This window comes from Mauremys reevesii, linkage group 3, assembly GCF_016161935.1.
Source record: "Mauremys reevesii isolate NIE-2019 linkage group 3, ASM1616193v1, whole genome shotgun sequence".
NCBI classification, from domain to species: domain Eukaryota; kingdom Metazoa; phylum Chordata; order Testudines; family Geoemydidae; genus Mauremys; species Mauremys reevesii.
The window spans coordinates 203014467-203033201 of NC_052625.1; the positions used below are offsets into that span (position 1 = coordinate 203014467).

At 52.8% G+C, this 18735-nt stretch overlaps 1 protein-coding gene across 7 annotated transcripts in view; it reads left to right on the top strand.

Moving 5' to 3' along the window:
• The window catches only part of EFR3B (EFR3 homolog B), a 172133-nt gene that overhangs the window by 50948 nt on the left and 102450 nt on the right, over window positions 1-18735 (top strand). The window contains exon 1 of one of the 7 annotated variants that reach the window (XM_039529186.1): window positions 7367-7385. The exons of the other annotated variants lie outside the window; for them this stretch is intronic. Coding sequence (XP_039385120.1) covers window positions 7379-7385 — 7 coding nt within the window. The 5' untranslated portion in view covers window positions 7367-7378. Of the gene's footprint in view, window positions 1-7366; window positions 7386-18735 lie in introns of those variants that run through there. 7 annotated transcript variants of the gene reach the window in all.

Sequence of the window (18735 nt, forward strand, 5' to 3'; positions counted from 1 at the left end):
GCTCTGGCCCTGCAGTGGTGCAAGGATGAATCAGGCCCAAAGAAGGCTTTGATCTGGCTCCTGAAATGAACGAGGACCCAGTGGGGTGACATGCTCGCTGTGAGTGGCAGGGCTGGTAGGACGTGGTTCACCTCTTCCTGTTTTCTGGGTGTCAGTTTCTCAGCTTCACATTTGGAAGCACAGAGCGTTCCTGTTGGTGCTTCGCTGTGTCGTAGGCGCGAGGAACAAGCGGTCCGTGGGAGGGAGGGAGCTGAGTTGGGCATTGGGCAGTCTGTCTGCGTTCAGTGCTGCTGCGGGCAAAAGCCGAGATTTCCCTCCCCTGGCCAGGCCTTGGCTTCAGAGCGCTTCCAAAGGCAGATGGCTTTCGTGCTACCTTTGGGCTTTCGTGTTGGCTTCAGAATCTGCCCCAGAGCCAGCTGTCTATGGGCCCGTTCCCAGTGGAGTGCAACGGGGGCTGCACCATTAGAAGTGCAGCCAAGACTTTAGCTCAAAGTCCTTTCTCCCTATCCAGTAGCTGCAGCCCAGAAGGGAATTAAAGCTCCATATGGCGCCTCGCAAAACAGGCAGCAGGACGGAGGACGTGGCAGGATTAGGTCCATGCTCTCTGGCTGAAGGCATTCGTCTGCCGTTTGTCACTCGACTTCTCAGCTCGGGAGGCTGGTTAGATCCCAGTTCAGGTGGCAGTGACATTCATCTCGGGCCAGGAGCCTGCAGCCTTTCCTTTCAGATGTGGATGGTGGGAGAGGTCCCCAAAGGGCTCAGTCTCCCATTACTGACCTGGCCTGGCTCTACCTAGCTGATTAGATCTGACCGAAATGCCATCTCAAGGGTGGTGCTTGCATTTGCCTCTCGGTCTATGAAGCCGATACCTCGGCGTAATACAATGTGAACTCAAAGCAACAAAGAATCCTGTGGCACCTTATAGACTAACAGACGTTCTGCAGCATGAGCTTTCGTGGGTGAATACCCACTTCTTGCATCTGCAGAAGTGGGTATTCACCCGCAACTCTGCTGCTGCACTGTTCTGTTAAGTCTCACAGGTGCCACTTTTTTTTTAACTGAATGTGAATTCAGTGGTTGCATAATGATTATTTAATATTTACATTAGCGAAGTGCCTCCCCTAGAGGTCTCAATCAGGATCACTGCGAATTGTGCCTGGGGCTGTGCAAACATATGAACACAGGGCCCCGGCCCCACAGAGCTTACCATCTCAGAAGACAATTGAGATATGAAGGGCGTGGGAAAGGAGCCAGATAATTTGCTACAACTCATATATCAAAAAAAATTCAAGTGCCCCCATCTGCTCCTTACGATAACCAGCATTTGGTGCATTGGGTGACAGAGCAGCAGCAGCCAGCCCCCACCTGTGCACACATTACATATGTCCTTGTCTGTCTTAGAACCTCCATCGCGCTTGCTGCCAAATCATCAGCCCTCCCCTGGTGCACCAACAGTGAGCGATGCCCCTGCGCTCAGTGGGTTACAAGGACTGATTCTGTGGCAGCTGCGTGAGGAGTGTGTTCCTGTCTTTCTGTGGGTAGCGCTGGCGATGCTCATTGAGGGTAGGGAGACCTAGAGACCAAACCCCATCGTGTGCTCCACTAATTACCAGCCAAAGCCATTGATTCATGGTCCAGAGCCAAGATTCATTCACTTTCCCTGTGTGGGTCCCACTGGCAGCTCCGGGCCCTTCTCTGGTAAGACTGCTGCTGAGAACTGTGGCTTGCTGGCTCTGGATCGCCAATGCCTGCTCAGGTTTCACTTCGCCTGAGCACAGAGGGTAAATCAGTGCAGAGAACTATTATCAATGGTACGTCTGTGGGGCCTTTGTTAGCTACGGCCAACTCAAGTCACCACGGGGAGTGAGCGTGGCCTAGTTGGGAGAGCAGTGGATGTGGGAGCCAGGATCTGCCAATACCTTGCTGGGCAAGTCATGTGGCCTCTCTCTGCCTCAGTTTCCCCATCTTGCTTCTCCCAGAGTGGAGGCTTCATTGGATTTCTTCTGCCCCAGAGGGAGGTCCAGTCAGGAACTCCAGACCCAAATGCCTCCCAGCTTTGGCGATCTGGATCCCAATTCCCCTTGCGTAACCGTTTGGGTCCATCTCTACTGAGTTCTCTCTCCATCCTCTTCCCCCTCCCCTACCTAGTCATCTTCAAGCATGCGCAGTCTAGGGACCTTATTTTCACTGGGCCATTGTGCTTCTTCCTGATCTGCCATGCGCAGGCTGAGTGTCTTCTGCTGACTCTCCGCACAAGGGAGACCTTCACTGTCTTACGGCTGCTCTCTTCTAGGCAGGGTGGTGGCACATTGAGGGGTGTGTGTGGGTCTTACCTTGTCTCTGGTGCTCTGTCCCTCTTCTATGTCTAGAGAATTTCCGTCATTTCCAGAATCTAGCCCTGTTTGTTGGGTTTGAAATACAGCAAACCTGTATCTGTCTTCATGTGTTAACTCCCCCTCCTCCCGCCTTGTGCTCCAGCCTCTCCTGTCACCTGAGCAGTGTTTTTTGGAAACCTGCGCCACTCCCTCTCTGCCGAACATTTAAAAATAGCCACTGGTGATGCACAAAAGGGCACGGTATCTTCTGCTGTCCCTGCAGTTGCTGCAGCTCGCTAGCCAACCTGGTTCCCCGAGCTGGGCTGCTGCAGACGTCATCAGTGATGCTGCTGTGCAAGGCACAAAGATCTCTTGGCAGGATAAGCAGTTGAAGCTCTTGTTGATGCGGGTTTTTTGGGCTGGGAGGCAGAGGGAGGAATTCAGTTCTAGACAAAAACATGAGGGACAATGTAGGGGGGAAGGTGGGGATGTAATAATCAGTGTTTTCCAGACTGGAGAAAGGATTTTTCAAACGTTCACACGGGTTATTGCCAGCAATGGAGAGTAATGAAACTAATGCTGAGTACCAAGGCCTGGATTTGGAAAAGACCTAGTTCCCTTTTAGATACCTAGGTAAATGGCCGGATTTTCAGACAGCCTCAGTGATAATCCCCTCTAGAAGAGAGTTGCCTCTCTGGATTTTTAGCCTGCTGTTGCTGAGGGGGGCAAATGGGAAGATGAGGGACGTGTGACTCTCTGGTCTAGCTCTTCTCAGCCAAGCTGCCACAGTGGGTCGTGGGTAGCCAGGCCTAACAGTCGGAGCCAGAGTCCGCAGTTTGCAGGAGAGGTGTCAAGAGTCGGCTGAGTCGGGATACTGGGAGGTCAGAGGCAGGAGGCAAAGGGGAGATCAGAACCACAAGTCAGGAACCAGGGTCAGAGGCAGGAGGCAAACTGGAGGTCGGGAACCACAAGTCAGATGCCAGGAGTCAAGCCGGGTTGGGACGCCAGGGAAACAGGTAGCAGGAAGCACAAGGCATGCTGTCCGGAGCAGGGCGGAGCCCAGTTCAGACAACTTCCTGCTCCTGCTGCTGGCTTAAGTAGGGCTAGTGGGCCAATCAGCTGCTTTGGGACTCTGCCAATCGGACCTCAGGGGCGGAGCCTCGCATTGGGGCCGGGCAGGGTCTTAGGTAAGCTGCTACCAGCCATCAGATAGGTGGAGGGTGGAAACATGGCTGCTGCCATAAACATTGTGGGCCTGGGCTAAGACCCATATAGGTCATGACGCAAGCTGCTCCTCTTCTCACCAAGACACCCTTTGCCATAGGCAGTGCGGAGCCTTGTATTAGTGGGGAACTACTGGCCTAGGCTGCATGGAGAGGGAGGGAGATGATATCATGAATGAAGAGGAAAGAGTTCTTCTCAGTTGCTTACACCACTGTGCCAGGCATTATTCTGCCTTACTGACTGCTGCTTGCTCAGTAATTCCGAAGTTCAACGGCCATACCAGACCGAATGCCCCCCAATCTTGTCAGGTAATACTGAAGTTCCCAGCATGGGGAGCTGCCTTCAGCGATGGAAAGATCTCTCCTACTAGCTGTCCTTTCAGTAAGCCTCTGATATGATTGCTGATAGGTGTACAGTGCCATGAACCTGATATTTTTAGAGATGCGGAGCACCCACAGCTCCTTGAAGACTTCACCTGGGCCTGGGGGAACTCAGTAACTCAGTTGTGTACAGGGCCTGATTTTCAATCTAGGTTCTTATATGGCCCCTACTATCTGAGCACCTCGCTGTCATTAATGGGTTTTATCCTCAGCACCTTGAGGAGATAGGGAAACATCATCCCCATTTGGGGGAACTGAGGCACAGGGTAGATTAAGTGACTTACCTAAGGTCCCACAGGAAGTCTGTATCTGAGCAGTAGCTGAATGCAGGTGTCCTGTGTCCTAGACTGTCCATTAGATCATACTCCCTATGAATGCTAAGTATGAGTGTCCTTGACTTTGATATCCCAGGGTAGGAGTCCCAAGCCTTCTGGGAAAATGTGCCAGCTATGGTTTTGACTGTACCAACCAGTGTCTGCCACTTCCTGTGTGTGAACTAACCTGTGATGGGAAGCTTGTGCTTGCTGGACTGTAATTTGGAGCAACCTCAGCTCTGTGCTACATGCAGCTGACTGGGAGGTGGGCAGCAGCAGTAGCAGCACCCTGAGATCCAGCTTCACATGGTGGTAAGGAGAGATCTTAAATGTACTGATTGGCGATTGGACATCCAACATAGTGAATGCCTGTGAAAATGAGGTCGGATCAGAGTCTAAGTAATTTTTGACTAGTTCTTTCCCTATTTTAGACAAGTTAGATATCTTCAAATCACCAGGGCCTGATGAAATAAATCCTAGAATACTCAAGGAGCTGACTGAGGAGATAGTTGAGCCATTCGCAATTATCTTTGAAAAGTCATGGAAGACGGGAGACATTCCAGAAGACTGGAAAAGAGCAAATATAATGCTCATCTATAAAAAAGGAAATAAGGACAACCCAGGGAATTACAGACCAGTCAGCTTAACTTCTGTACCCGGAAAGATAATGGAGCAAATAATTAAGAAATCAATCTGCAGAGACCTAGAAGATAATGAGGTGATCGGTAACAGTCAGCATGGATTTGTCAAGAACAAAACCTGATAGCTTTCTTTGACAGGGTAACAAGCCTTGTGGATAGGGGGGAAGAGGTAGACGTGGTATATCTTGACGTTAGTAAGGCTTTTCATACTATCTCGCTTGACCTTCTCATAAGAAACTAGGGAAATACAAGCTAGATGGAGCTACTATAAGGTGGGTGCATAACTGGTTGGAAAATCATTCCCAGCGAGTCGTTATCTGTGCTTCACAGTCATGCTGGAAGGGCATAATGAGTGAGGTCCCGCAGGGATCGGTTCTGGGTCAGGTTCTGTTCAATATCTTCATCAATGATTTAGATAATGGCATAGAGAGTGCACTTATAAAGTTTGTGGACAATACCAAGCTAGGAGGGGTTGCAAGTGCTTTGGAGGATAGGATTAAAATTCAAAATGATCTGGAGAAATGGTCTGAAGTAAATAGGATGAAATTCAATAAGGACAAATGCAAAGTACTCCACTTAGGAAGGAACAATCAGTTGCACACATACAAAATGGGAAATGACTGTCTAGGAAGGAGCACTGCGGAAAGGGATCTGGGGGTCAGAGTGGGATCACAAGCTAAATATGAGTCAACAGTGTAACACTGTTGCAAAAAAAGCAAACATCATTCTGGGATGTATTAGCAGGAGTATAGTAAGCAAGACACAAGAAGTAATTCTTCTGCTCTACTCTGTGCTGATTAGGCCTCAACTGGAGTGTTGTGTACAGTTCCGGGTGCCACATTTTAGGAAAGATGTGGACAAATTGGAGAAAGTCCAAAGAAGAGCAACAAAAAGGATTAAAGGTCTAGAAAACATGATCCTTGAGGGAAGATTGAAAAAATTGGGTTTGTTTAGTCTGGAGAAGAGAAGACTGAGAGGGGACATGATAACAGTTTTTCAAGTACATAAAAGGTTGTTACAAGGAGGAGGGAGAAAAATTGTTCTTCTTAATCTCTGAGGATAGGACAAGTAATGGTCTTAAATTGCAGCAAGAGCGGTTTAGGTTGGACATTAGGAAAAACTTTCTAACTGTCAGGGTGGTTAAGCACTGGAATAAATTGCCTAGGGAAGATGTGGAATTTCCATCACTGGGGATTTTTAAGAGCAGGTTGGACTGTTAGGGATGGTCTAGAGAATACTTAGTCCTGCCATGAGTGCAGGGGACTGGACTAGATGACCTCTCAAGGTCCCTTCCAGTTCTATGATAACACATACCACTTGTGTAGCAGATGGTGCCCAGGATGTGGGGAATAGCAGTGACCAGGCGTAGGCGAAGGTCTGCTCAGCTGTTCTGGGGAAAGGCTACACCTGCACTGCGGCAGGGAGCCGTCTCACATGGAAAAGGGGAATCCTGTCTGTCTGTCTCTTTCCAGAACAGAACGTGGGGTGTGTGTCTGGCAGACCTGGGGATCAGTTGCTAAGCACTCAGAGGCTGTCACTGCCTGCTGGACAAATAACACTTTCTCCTGTTAAAGCCCCCCTGGCTTTGTGTCTCCTAGGGTTCGCTGGTTTATGGTTTGGCATAGAAGTGAGAGATGGGAGTGGTGTCTTGTTTGTAGCAGAGTAAACACAGATCAGGACGTGAGGAGTGGTTGAGGGCCGCACAATTCACGGAGCTCCACAATGTGGCGCATGGGCGCCATCATTTAAATACAGGGCCAGGGCTGGTGCAGGTTCCAGTCCCAGTGGGTGCTTGCACCAAGAGGGTGCATTGCCAACTGGGACCTGCAGTCTCTGTCCCTCTGCTTGGAGGGATCACCATGGAAAAGCTCTTCACAAACATCAGTTGAATTGATCCTCTCAGCATTGGCGGCGTAGGCAGGATTATTGTGCCTATTTCAGAGATAGGGAACTGAGGCCCGTAGACACCTCAGGCCAGCTTCAGGCAGGGCTGGACTGTGGGACAGAACCCATCAGGCAGCAGAATAGTGACTTGCTCAAGGTCACGCAGGGATTGTGGGGGCAGAGCTGGAATTTGAACCCAGATCTCCTCGTGCCTTAACGGATCTTCCTTCCCGGCTGCGCGCACCTGGGAAGCAGTGCGGGACCCGGGCTCCATTTGCTCCCAGGCAGGTGCAGCCCCGGGCTGGGCAAAGCCGGGAGAGCCGGGGGCTGTGCGTGCCGAGGGCCGGATGCTCCGGTGTGATGCGGGGGAGCCCAGCCGCAGGGCGGAAGGGATCTGGCCTGGGCCCCTCTCCCTTTGTGTGCGGGTGGGATGCTCCGTGTGCCAGCAGCCCCGGGCGGGGCGGCTCCGGAGTGACAGCTCCTCCCGGGGGCGGGGGCTGCTCTCCCCGCCGCTCCATTCATGCTTCCTCCGCCCCTCTCCTGCCCACTCGCCGGCGCGCCACCGTGAATGAAAGGCAGCGCCGGCGGCGGCCGCTGCTGGAGCCGGGGGAGCCGGAGCCATGTACGGTGAGAGAGCCGGGCGGGCCGGCCCTGATCCGGGGCGCAGCCCCCCTCCCCGGCCCAGGGGCCGGTCCGGGCTGGGGGGACAGAGGGGATCGGGCCCCTGGGGTGGGCGCACAGACGGCCCCGGGGGGCGAGGCTCAGCGGGGGACAAGGCTGCTCGGTTTGGCGGGGGGATCCCCGCCGGCTCGATCGTTTGGCTCCGTCCCCTGCCAAATTGCTGCAGCGTGCGCTGGCCCCTGGGCGGAAAGCTGCGGTGGGAGCCCCGCGCTGGCTGGGCATCAGCGCATGGCTCTGCCCGGCTCCAGCCCTGGCTCACACCTGCCCCCCGCCGCGGCTGAGGGGGGAGGGAACCCGCCGGGAGCCCCCCCCTCCGCCCTCCGGTTGCTGGCTTCTCTGCGCGCTCTCCTTGCAGGGGCTGCCGCTGCTGGGCGGCGCGTTGCGAAGTTCACGGGGAAAACTCCGGTGTCTGGGGGAGAACCCGACATCGCGGCGCAGATCGTGGGGCCGCTCTGGCTCGTGTAGACGCTTCTGGGGTGGCTGGGTACCCTGCAACGTGCGGGGCTGCTCGGCTGGGAACGGGCTATTAGGGAAAATGCCCTGGGACGTGTTAGCCCGTAGGGATAATCTCCTAAGGGGGGTAATATTGGGGGGTTGGCCGAGGAAGGACTTCTGCAGTCAGGTTCTGGTCCTGGGTGTGCGGCTGATTTTGTTTGGTGGCCGTGAGCCAGTTGCTTTGCCTCTCTGTGCCTGCGCCTTTCTGTCTAGGCACTAGGTGGTATGAGGTGATGTTTCCCCACCTCCCAGGGATGTTTTTGTCCATAAAGAATCCTTGTCTGAGCTCTTTGGATGAAACCTGCTGAGAAGGGCCTGGTGGCGTCCTTGTGACCCTAGATTCTGGCCCCTGACCCTGGCCATTTGCTGAGGACGGAGGCGCTAATGCAGGTAGCATGTGCCTGGCTTGGCAAGGCACCCTCGCCCCCTGCTTTCTTGGTTATGGCGCAGTGACAGGAAGGGGTCTGCCGTCGGTGCCCACCCGACTGGGGCAGGATTCCAGCTACGTCTCGCTACGGGCCTGCTTGGTTCCTTGGAGAAACTGCACCCGCGGGTGGAAACAGACTGGTTGAAGCTGCTTGTTATTTTGCATTTCTAGATCCTCAGCTCTGCACCTGCCCCGGGATGCCCTAAAGCTCCGAGTCCTCCAAGAGCATCAGCCGGTCATGCAGGTCTCCCGCCCCCAGGAGTGGCTGTTGGAGGGGCTGGGGTCTTAGTCTGATGTTGGGCTATTCCCTCCCCACCTCCTCCCTGGGCCTGGGCACTGGATCCAGATTGGGATCTGAACTCTGCAGCTTCGCTGCCAACTTATTTTCCCAGGAGCTTGTAAGGGGACGCTTAATTCTAGACTGGAGACCAGCCATCCCTATGACCGGGAGCAGGGTGCTCCTGACCTCACTGGAATCCAGGAGCTGCACGTTCCCAGCATCTCTAAAAAAACAGACCAAAAGTTTTAATTACAGGTATCAGGAACCCTAGGGTCACAGAGATTTGAGGGTCTCCAAAAAGTCTCCACTGACTCCACTGTATAAAATACCATGTGGGACTGACCCCCTCCAGCTTGGGGATGGGGGAGTGCCCAGTTGGCACTGCCATTTCATCTCTCTCATCTTAAAGGCCCAGGCGTCCATGCTTGCTTGCCAAGCTTCCTTCTCCCATCCTATGACCCATGCCTCTGAGATGGCACCATTAGCCAAGGCAGTGGCGCCACCTGCCATCTCGGCTCTTCAGTTCTGGAGAAAGCATTTAGCTCTTACCAGACGCAGCATGCCCTACGGTTACTGCTGGGCTAATGCATTGTGCCCCTCCCAAAGCACCTGCTCCAGACTTCTCAGCGAGCTCTCTCTCCCCCACCCCCCCAAGCAAGGACTGGTGGGAAAATTGCAAAGCACTGCAGGACACACAAGGAAATTCTTCCGCACAATTCCCCAGATGTCACCACTTGAACTCCAGCCTGGAACAGCCCTGGAAACCAATTTCCCAGCTGTTGCATGTCCCTGTTGGCTGGAAGCGATCCAGACCTGTAAATCTGTAAAGTGCTGTGGGATCCTTCTGGATGAAAGTTGCCTTAGAAATGCAAGGGATTATTGGTGTCTTTTTAATCTTTTTACTGTCTCTTGGGCTCTGTCAAGGATTAGATATTTAACTCCGGGTGATTTTTTTTTCTTTGTTCATGCACAGGACTAAGCTTTTACCACAGTCGGGGCTGGCAGGGAATTGTCCCCCAGTGACCTTGGCAGTTTCCCCTCACTCTTTTCTGCAGTGCTGAGCAGAGATGTCAGTAAGGATCAGGTGGGCTTTATCGGCCTGCTGATGTGCGGGCAGAAGTGACTGTCCTGGCTCCAATGATCTTGAAGTGTTGAGACACCAGGCATGACTAGTGCTGAGTCACTCCTGGCAGTGTTCACTAGTCCTCTTCCTTCTGCTCTGACACCAAGATGCTGTGCTTACCCTCCTCTGTTCGACTCTGTCCTCCCCTGTTGCTCCTCACACATCTGTCCCCTCCGCGCTGCGGGACGGGATGCAGGTTGCAAATGCTTGAGGCAGTGGGCATGGCCGTTTGGCTGCTCTGTATTCAGCAGCCTGGTCTTATGGCCTTTTATAGCCGGCTGTAGATCCTGGCTGCGCATGGCCAGCGAGCAGCACAGACTCAGGAAGCCAGTCGAACGCAAACCAGCCTGCAGCCCAAGACTTCACCCGCAACGGGCATTCTCACCCCAGCAATGGCTGCCAGGACTTGCTCTTCCAGGGTAGCAGTTCCCAGTGTTACTGGTGCTTTCTGCCCTAGGCTCTTTCTCCTTTGAATCCTGGTGCCAGCCCTCGGTGCACCAGCGCTGTCTCCCGCTGTGTGAGCTGTCACCTGCAGTGTGGCGTAGGTTGATGCCAGTGCCGCGGGACTGGGTGTTGGGGAAGTATCACCCTGTGACGTGTTAGATAATATGTAATAGGGGTTCCCAGGCACTGGGTGGTAGAACTGAAGTCTTCGGGTGCGTCTGCACTCCAGTAAAATAACCCCATGGCACCAAGTCTCAAAGCCTGGCTTCATTGGTTTGGACTCACGGGACTCGGGCTGTGGGGCTAAACGTTGCAGTGTGGACATTCAGGGCCAAGCTGGAGCCCGGGCTCTGGCGCCCACCTCGCAGGTTTCAGCTGTGGCCGGGCTGTGGGTCTTTTACAGCAGCGTAATGCGCCGTTAGTCTGACAAACCGGAGCCGCTGGAACCTTTGCTGCAGAGCACAGCGTAGCTCTGACCCCCTGGTTCCCTTCACCAGCCCGTGGAACGTGTCTCCACTTCCTCTTCCCTCCCGCCAAGTGACAGGCCACACAGCGAGCTGAGGAAATCTGTGAGAGTCCAAGGACGGCGAAGGAAATGGCAGAGCTGTTTTTCCTAACAGTGTTACCACAACAGCACCATAGGAACCGCACCAAAGTGCTGTGTCCTCGGTGCCTCTCGGCTAGTGAAATCTGCTTGGCTGTGGCCTGACCTCCCAAGCGAAGCAGCATATGCCCCATCACTGGAGACATTTAACGCTCAGGCCTGATCTACACCCAAAGCTTACGTTGAGCTGGTTATTACGTCACCCTGTGCGCTGTAGTTAGGTCGAGCTAACTTGCGCTGTAGCAGCAGCTAGGTTGACAGAAGAATTCTTCCCTCAGTCTTGCTACCGCCTCTCAGGGCCGTCCTTGGGCATATGCAGCTGCATAGGGCACCGTGAAATTGGGGGCACCAAATTGCCCCAGATTTCATGGTGCCCTAGGCAGCTACATGCTGCATATACGGCAGCACCAGCCCTGGCGACCAGCCCTATCCCTTGGCCAGCCCCCCTGCGCTTACTGCAAGGGGCAGGGCTGTCCCTAGGTGGGTGTGGAGCCCCGGACAACACCCTCCGCCCCACCTCTTACCCTTCCCCCTGCTCCGCCACCAGCCTGCCCCAATTCCACCTCTTCCCCGCACTCACTGCCTCAGCCCGCTGTACTCACGGCCTCTAGTCAACATGGCCTCAGCCCGCTCTACTCCGCCAGCTCCCAGCCGCGGCGCTCTGCTTCCTGCCACAGGTGAGTGCTGGGAAAGGATCACCCCCCCCCACTGGTGGCGGGAAACGGAGCGATGACGCCCCAGCCCGCTCCACTGCTCTTGCCCCGGCCTCAGCCATGTCGTTCGGGTTGGGGAAAGGACGCCCCCCACTCCCACTGGCAGCAGGAAGCGGAGCACCGCAGCTGGGAGGTGGCTGAGTGGAGCGGGCTGGGGCTGGGTTGCTCCACTTCCCACTGCTGCCGACAAGGAGCAGGGGGGATCCCTTTCCCCAAGCCCCCTCCCCTGAGCAACACGGCTGGGACTAGGGCGAGGGAAGCGGAGCGGGGAGTGGGGCAATTTGGGGCCCCACAGCTGCTGCCTCCCAGACCCTGGGAGGGGAGGCCTGGGGGGGGCTGCATAGGGCACCCAAATGGCTAGGGGTGGCCCTGCCGCCTCTCAAGGAGATTGATTGACTACAGCAGTGGAAAACCCCCTTCCGTCACTGTGGGAAGTGTCCATGCTGCAGCGGCGTAGCTGCAGCAATGCAGATATACCCTGAGGGCTAGTCTACACTTACCGCCGGTCGCGACGCGGTGAGACTTTCGATCGAGTTCAACTATCGCCTGATCTGACTGATCTAGACGCAACTCGAAAGCGCCAGTTCGAAGTCGACTCCGCACCTCAGCTGGGCAGAGTCGAGTCGGAGCCGAGCGAGAGCGTTCCGCCGGCGCGGCGCGTTCTGGACGAGAAACTAGTTAGGGTTCGAACATTCAGCTTACTCACGCAGCTGGCTTGCTTATAGTTCGACCCCCCTTCTCTTTGTAGACCACCACCAGGCCTGAGAGGGCTAAAGCGGAAGGAAATGGCTTGTTTCAGTTGTGGCTATAGGGCTGCACCAGCAATCAGTGTGCTGTCACTGACTGCACCATCTCAGGTTCTGGCCCAATGGCCTTTGGTTAAGGCGCAGGACTGGGCGTCAGAAGTTGTGGATTTTATTTCTGTCCCTGTGAGGGTCTGCGTGCCACACATTTCCTGTGTGCCTTGTCACTTACCTTGCCCTGTTCTCCCTCCCCCGCCCCCCGGCTCAAATGGAGAGAAGAATAATTACTGCCATGCAGGGATGATGTGAGGCTTAATTCATCAATACTTGTTACGTGGAGAGATGGAAAATGCTATTGAAGCGCAGTGAAGGGTTGTTGGGAGAACAGCTCTGGTGTGAGGTGCTGGCTTTGGTGAGAGAATGTTTTTCATCCATTCCCCTCCAAAAGTCCGGGAGAGGGTCATTATTCCCATTTTGTAAATGGGGAAACTGAGGCCTGGAGGCTACGGCCACCTTTTCAAGTGCCCACTCATTTTGGGTGCCCAACCTGATTGCACACCCTCCGTTCCAACAGCAGTCGGTGGTTTCATGTCTCAAGTCGAGCATCCCAAGTGAGTACCTACTTTTGAAAACATGGTCCTAAGTGACTTTCCCAAGGTCTCATATCTCACTTCTAAGACGCTGTGATCCCTGTGGGCCTTGTACAGCCCAGGCGAGATGAGAGTTGATATGTTAATATTAATGACAATTAAGGCTGCAGTGGAGATGGTCACAGACTGTCAAGGTTGGACCTATCCTGTCGTACCATCTACTCTATAGCTACAGTCCATTTCTACTGTGCCCATCACCATGGTTTTTGATCACCAGCAGAAACTGCCGCCTGCCACGCTAGCAGAGCTGAAAAAAGAGACCATCTCCTCTGAACCCCAACAGCGACGATGGAAAATCAGCCACTTTGACCACTGCTGGAACAAGTGACTGCCATACGGTGCGTCGGTTTCATAATATTCGTTCATACCACCCCCAGCCGAGAGCGAGTCATTGACTCATAGGCAGCAGGAATATAACAACACGTTTTGCATTGACTCAGTAGCACTGTGTGGGACTGGTTGGGTCCACAGGTCGGGACGAGGGGGATGCAAAATCTGACTTTATTTCCTAACGAGTTACTGTAGTGCTCTCGAAAGTGAGGAGCTGATGGCGCTGTCTTCGATCCATGGTGCGGGCAGCAGCTGGGCTGGCTCCCTTATAGAGCCCTCCATTGCATCTCGCTCCCACGAGGTAATTCACACACCTGCTATTCCCGACTGATGCCTTCTCTAGAGCAGAGGCCTGTGCTGCTCAGCTGAGTTGTGCCCATACAAGACACTTGTTATGATACCTGAATCCACACACAATTCCCCTGGGTTTCAGCCCTCTTGCAAGCTCTTGACACATCATGGTTTCATCAGTATGTTTGGGATGAACCCAGACTCAAGTTTTGAGCAAGCCTGGGCCAACTTGGCTGCAATCCCTAAGTTTTGCATGAGGCATGTTTTGAATGAGAAACTCAAGGGATTTGAGCACCTGAATATGAATGGAATATCTCCAATCCTGGTTGTCATCAACAGGATTTGAACCCTGGACCTTCATCACACTGAAGCACACACTGTCACTTGAGCTAAAGGAATAATTCCCTTAGAGGGCAGCAGTAGAGGACTATTTTCTGCCATGTGGAGTAGACAGTGGAGGGAGGAATGGAAACTAATTCTTGTGTGACTTACATGAACTTCTGCTAACCAAGCTGGTTGAGTCCTGTGAGGCCACCAGACTTTCACCTGTTCCCCATTGGTACTTATGCTTACGGATTGTTCCCCATGTGAACACTGGTTTGTTAGGCTGGGTGCCTAGGGTCTGATTATTTGCAGTATTCTCCAGTCTTTGGCCTGTCTCTGGCACCACCTGTCTGAGAATCTCGCAGCACTTTAAGAACATCGTAGATCAGCGCTCACAGCACCGAGTGTGCCAGAGAGGTTTCATTAGCCTCGTTTTACAAACAGGGAAATGGAGGCACAGAGTTTAGGTAATTTGCCCAGCAATGAGCAGGAAGGCTGTGCTGGGGCAGAACTTGGTACTGACGCCGCCTCATCAATTATGGGGAGTGAACCACATCCACCCTGACTGTATTAGCCTTAAACACTGGTTCTCCACTTCTAAGGTAACTCCCTTCTCTTCATGTGCCAATATATATTTATGCCTGTTTCTGCAATTTTCACTCCATGCATCTGAAGAAGTGGGGTTTTTTACCCAAGAAAGCTTATGCCCAAATAAATCTGTTAGTCTTTAAGGTGCCACCAGACTCCTCGTTATTTTTGTGGATACAGACTAACACGGCTACCCCTCTGATACTTAGACCCAAGATGTCCTGCCACCCTGGTCTGGACGTTAACCTCTCCACCAGGAGCAAGTTCAGGCTTGTAGTCCTGTTCAGAGGTCTCATGTCTGAACAGTTGCGTTCTCGTTCAGGTGTCTTTGTGCAGGCATCCAATAGCATCAGATGGTCCTTAATCAGGGCTGTGGTTTGGGCTCGGAGAACACTTTGTGCATATCAAAGAAGCACCATATGTATAGGAAGAGGCCTGCTCCTTTTTATAAACCCAGACAATACAGTTAGGACGTACAATTAGAGGATCTTCTCCACCGGTTGGAGGATATGCTGATGCATCGTTTCTCTAAATCTGAAAGCACAGTGCACGTTCCAAAGAGCAAACAAGCCCTTTGGTGATGCCTGGAGCATGCAGCTACCAGAGAGCTATTGGGAAGGACACATTTGTTTGCTTTTGTTCTGGCTGGTGTATCACAATTGGCCTGGACCTGCAAAGTGGACTGCATTGATCTGAGCCGGTGTCTTGCACGGGATCTACTGTAGCAATTTTCTGGGGAACACGCCGAGCCTTTGGTGGTTATTTCTGTCGTGTAGGCAGAGCCCCCCCAGTGTGGACCATGGCTGGGGCCCAAGGTTGCGGTGAGCTTCCTATTCCCTCTGTGAATAGAAAAAACTGTGTAGTAACCAAGTTCAGGAACCATGGGTGAATCCAGGGAGATAACCAGACTAAAACATCATCTTCTCATGTAGCCAGCATCCTTTTTCTTTTCTGACCCCACCAGGCGAGAGCCTTTTAGCCCTGTGACCCTTGTAACACACCTTGTGCCCGCAAGTGCTCCCAGCTGTGCATAAGTGTTTAGCACGATTGCAGTGGCATTTGCTGTGAGCGAGACTCCCCGGTGAGACCGCCTGCTCTGGGTCACCGTGCCATTGGGCAGTGCCAGTGTGGACAGAATAGAACTGTGCTGGGTATAGGCCTACTTAGACCTGTTGCTTGTGATTCTAATGTGAGTTGCTGGACCAGTGAGGACGGGGATTTTTGATTTGCATTAACTGTGTGCGGAGCTGGCTGCAAAGCAGCAAAACTATTTCACAAAAGCATTTGAAATGTCAGAGCTGTTGCCATTTTGCAGGGTTCCAACTGGCCCCAATTGCAGTCCTTTGGGGAAAAAGTCCACAATGGCAGTTTCTAAAAAGCATTTTCTTATTGAAAACCTGTGTGTGTGTGCGGAGGGCGGGGGAGAGGGAGAAGAGGGTAAACAAAAATAGTAAGTCATTTCTAAAAATTCTCTAGATTAAAAATGTCATGTTTCATTTTTTTGAAAATGGAAAATGGAGAATATGGACGATGTTCTGGTTTTAGTCTTTGAAAAGGGTCTTGAACCTTTTTGTGTGTGGAAAATGGTGACCGGCTCCACAGCTGCTGTAGGTGGGTTAGCCTGTGCTGTAATCTGGCTCCCGTGGCATAGGTGAAACTGTTAAGCCTTTTTTTCTGTACTGTATCTTTACATTTCCAAGAGCTCAGCCTGTGTGCAGAGTCCAGCAGCCATGTTGTTCCTGGGATTGTCGGAGCCTGCCACCGAAGAGATGCACACGCTGTGCTCTCTCTCATAGAGACTTAACTGTGGTTCCTTCTTGTTGTGGTTTATTTTTTAATCTAAAATAAGTCATTTGGGGCTGAAAGTCTCTGTGGAAAAACCTCAAGGGGGAAGGAAAAATCCTTGTGCCCGCTAGTCTTGCTTGAACCTTGCAATCTATACCCGTATTTAGGATGCAGAGTCTTGCTCCTTTCAGAATAGGACTCTTAGACCCAGGGGCGGCTCTAGGATTTGCGCCGCCCCAAGCAGGGCCGCACGCCGCAGGGGGCGCTCTGGCGGTCGCCGGTCCCGCGGCTCCGGTGGACCTCCCGCAGGCATGCCGCCCTCCCATGGGATGCCGCCCCAAGCGTGCGCTTGGCGCGCTGGGGTCTGGAGCCGGCCCTGCTTAGACCATTGCTAGTACGATCCTGATTCCAGTGTGGCCAGGGATCTGATTGTACCTCCTAAGAGCACTGAGTTTGGCTTGGTCCATTCTGCGCAGGGATCAGGAACCTGAAACTGCTTTGTCCCTGTTCCGATGGGACTTTTCAGTGTGGCTCCCCCATTCCCAGCTCAGTCCAGCATCGCTGCCCCTGTAGCTCCATTTCCTGCCGTTTAAGCGCTTTTCTTCCTTCTGCCATTTGTTGGGTAATGAAACCACCTGCCCATTAAGAAGCTTAACGTCCCGAAACCACTCTCTTGGCTTTATAAATTCACATCCCCAGTACACCAGGCACCTAATGGAATCCTCCTGGTGCAAATCTCTGCCCTGAAGACGTAGTTTAGCTGGTGTCCAAAGGACCAAGTCATCACCATATGATGTTAATTAGGTAACCCAGCCATTATTTAATCTCTTTGTGTCAGTGTCTAAGCAAAGGCTGGGCGGTTAAGTGTCGAGAATACAGGGCCAGATCTTTGGTGGGACTGGCACGACTTCACTGATGGAGCTATGCTGATTTACACCAGCTGAGGATCCATCCTATAGGGCAGTGTTTCTCAACAACCGGTCCCTGGGCTGGCGCTGGTCCCTGAGATCTCCTTGACACGGTTTCGGAAGGCAGCAAGCTGGTCCCTGGTGTCAGAAAGGTTGAGAAACGCTGCTATAGGAGATCAACCTCGAAAGCTGGATTTTTAAAGAGCACCCAAGTGGGTTAGGACACGGGTCCCATTGATTTTTATATTAACGGGTTGATCCGGATTGGTGCAGCTCCCACGGAAGATGATGAGAGCTGTGGGTGCTCGTTGCCTCTTTGGGTTATGCCCTGAATGAGCTTCAAACCTGCCCTCAAGCAGCTCGTGTTTGAGAGTTAACATCTCTTTAACTGGCTCCATCTGCATTGCGACCCCATTAAAAAGGGAAGGAAAAAATTAGATCTGGGCAACTCTGGGAAGGATTTGGATTTGGGATTCACGATCAGTTCTGAACATATGGTCTGTTGTATTGATTTAGACGGGCTATACGGGCCCGAAGCGTCAAAGGTGTTAACATGACCGTGAAAACTGTCCAGCATTAAACAGTAGTGAACAAGGTTTGGGGTTTGCCATAAAGACATCAGCCCACTGAGCACCATGGCAAAAACACCATTAAACCTCCCTTTAATAAAAGGTGAAAGATACAGAAATGAAGGCAAAACAGTTAAAGCCTTTTAAATGTCAGGTATTAATTAAATAAAGAGACAAAGTGGGGGAGGAAATAACTTTTTCACCACCAGAAGTTGGCCCAATAAAAGAGATTTCCTCACCCGGCTTGTCTCTCTCATAGCCTGGCACCAACCCTGCTACAGCCACGCTGCAAACAAGGGGTCAGTAAGGCTTTCATTTTAACATCCCTTTTCCCCTTAGCTGAAGAGACTTGTTAGAAGGAAACTCCCGCCCCATCTGACAGTGTCCTCGGTGAATTAAAGATGGTCATGAAACTCCTTTTGTGGGGAGAGAGAAGACGCTGCTGGAGCTGTGGCCATTGCTGTTTGTTTCTCTCTCCTGTTGTGGGGCTTTCTAGGAAATGGATCAGACTTTAACAGCAAGGAGAGAATATGCAGCTTCTGGTTCTGACTTTTCCTTGCGGCCTCATCGCTGGCACATCACAGGCCCAGCACAGGGTCTGAACAGCCCCTCTGAGACCGGGCAAACTGGTTCCAGCATCGAGCTGTTCTTTAGGGCAGTGCTTGTAGCTGCTTCTCTGGTCACAGGCTTACAGCCGCGTTGGAGAATGTACAGCCCTGGTGGGCTAAGCCAGACGCTGATTACGGAGAAGGGGAAAGGGGAAAGGAAAGAAGAAATAAAGTAAGGAACATAGGTGCTGACTCTGTGGGTGCTCTCGGGCTGGAGCACCCACGAGGAAAAAAATGGTGGGTGCTGGGCACCCACCAGCAGCCTCCCCATCAGCTCCTCCCTCCAGCCCCCAGTGTTTGCCACCCGCTGGCAGGCCCAGCTGATCAGCGCCTCCCCCTCCCTCCCCAAGCCTCCAGCCTGCTGGGATCAGCTGTTTCCTGGTGTGCAGGAGGCTTTGGGAGGGAGGGGGAGTG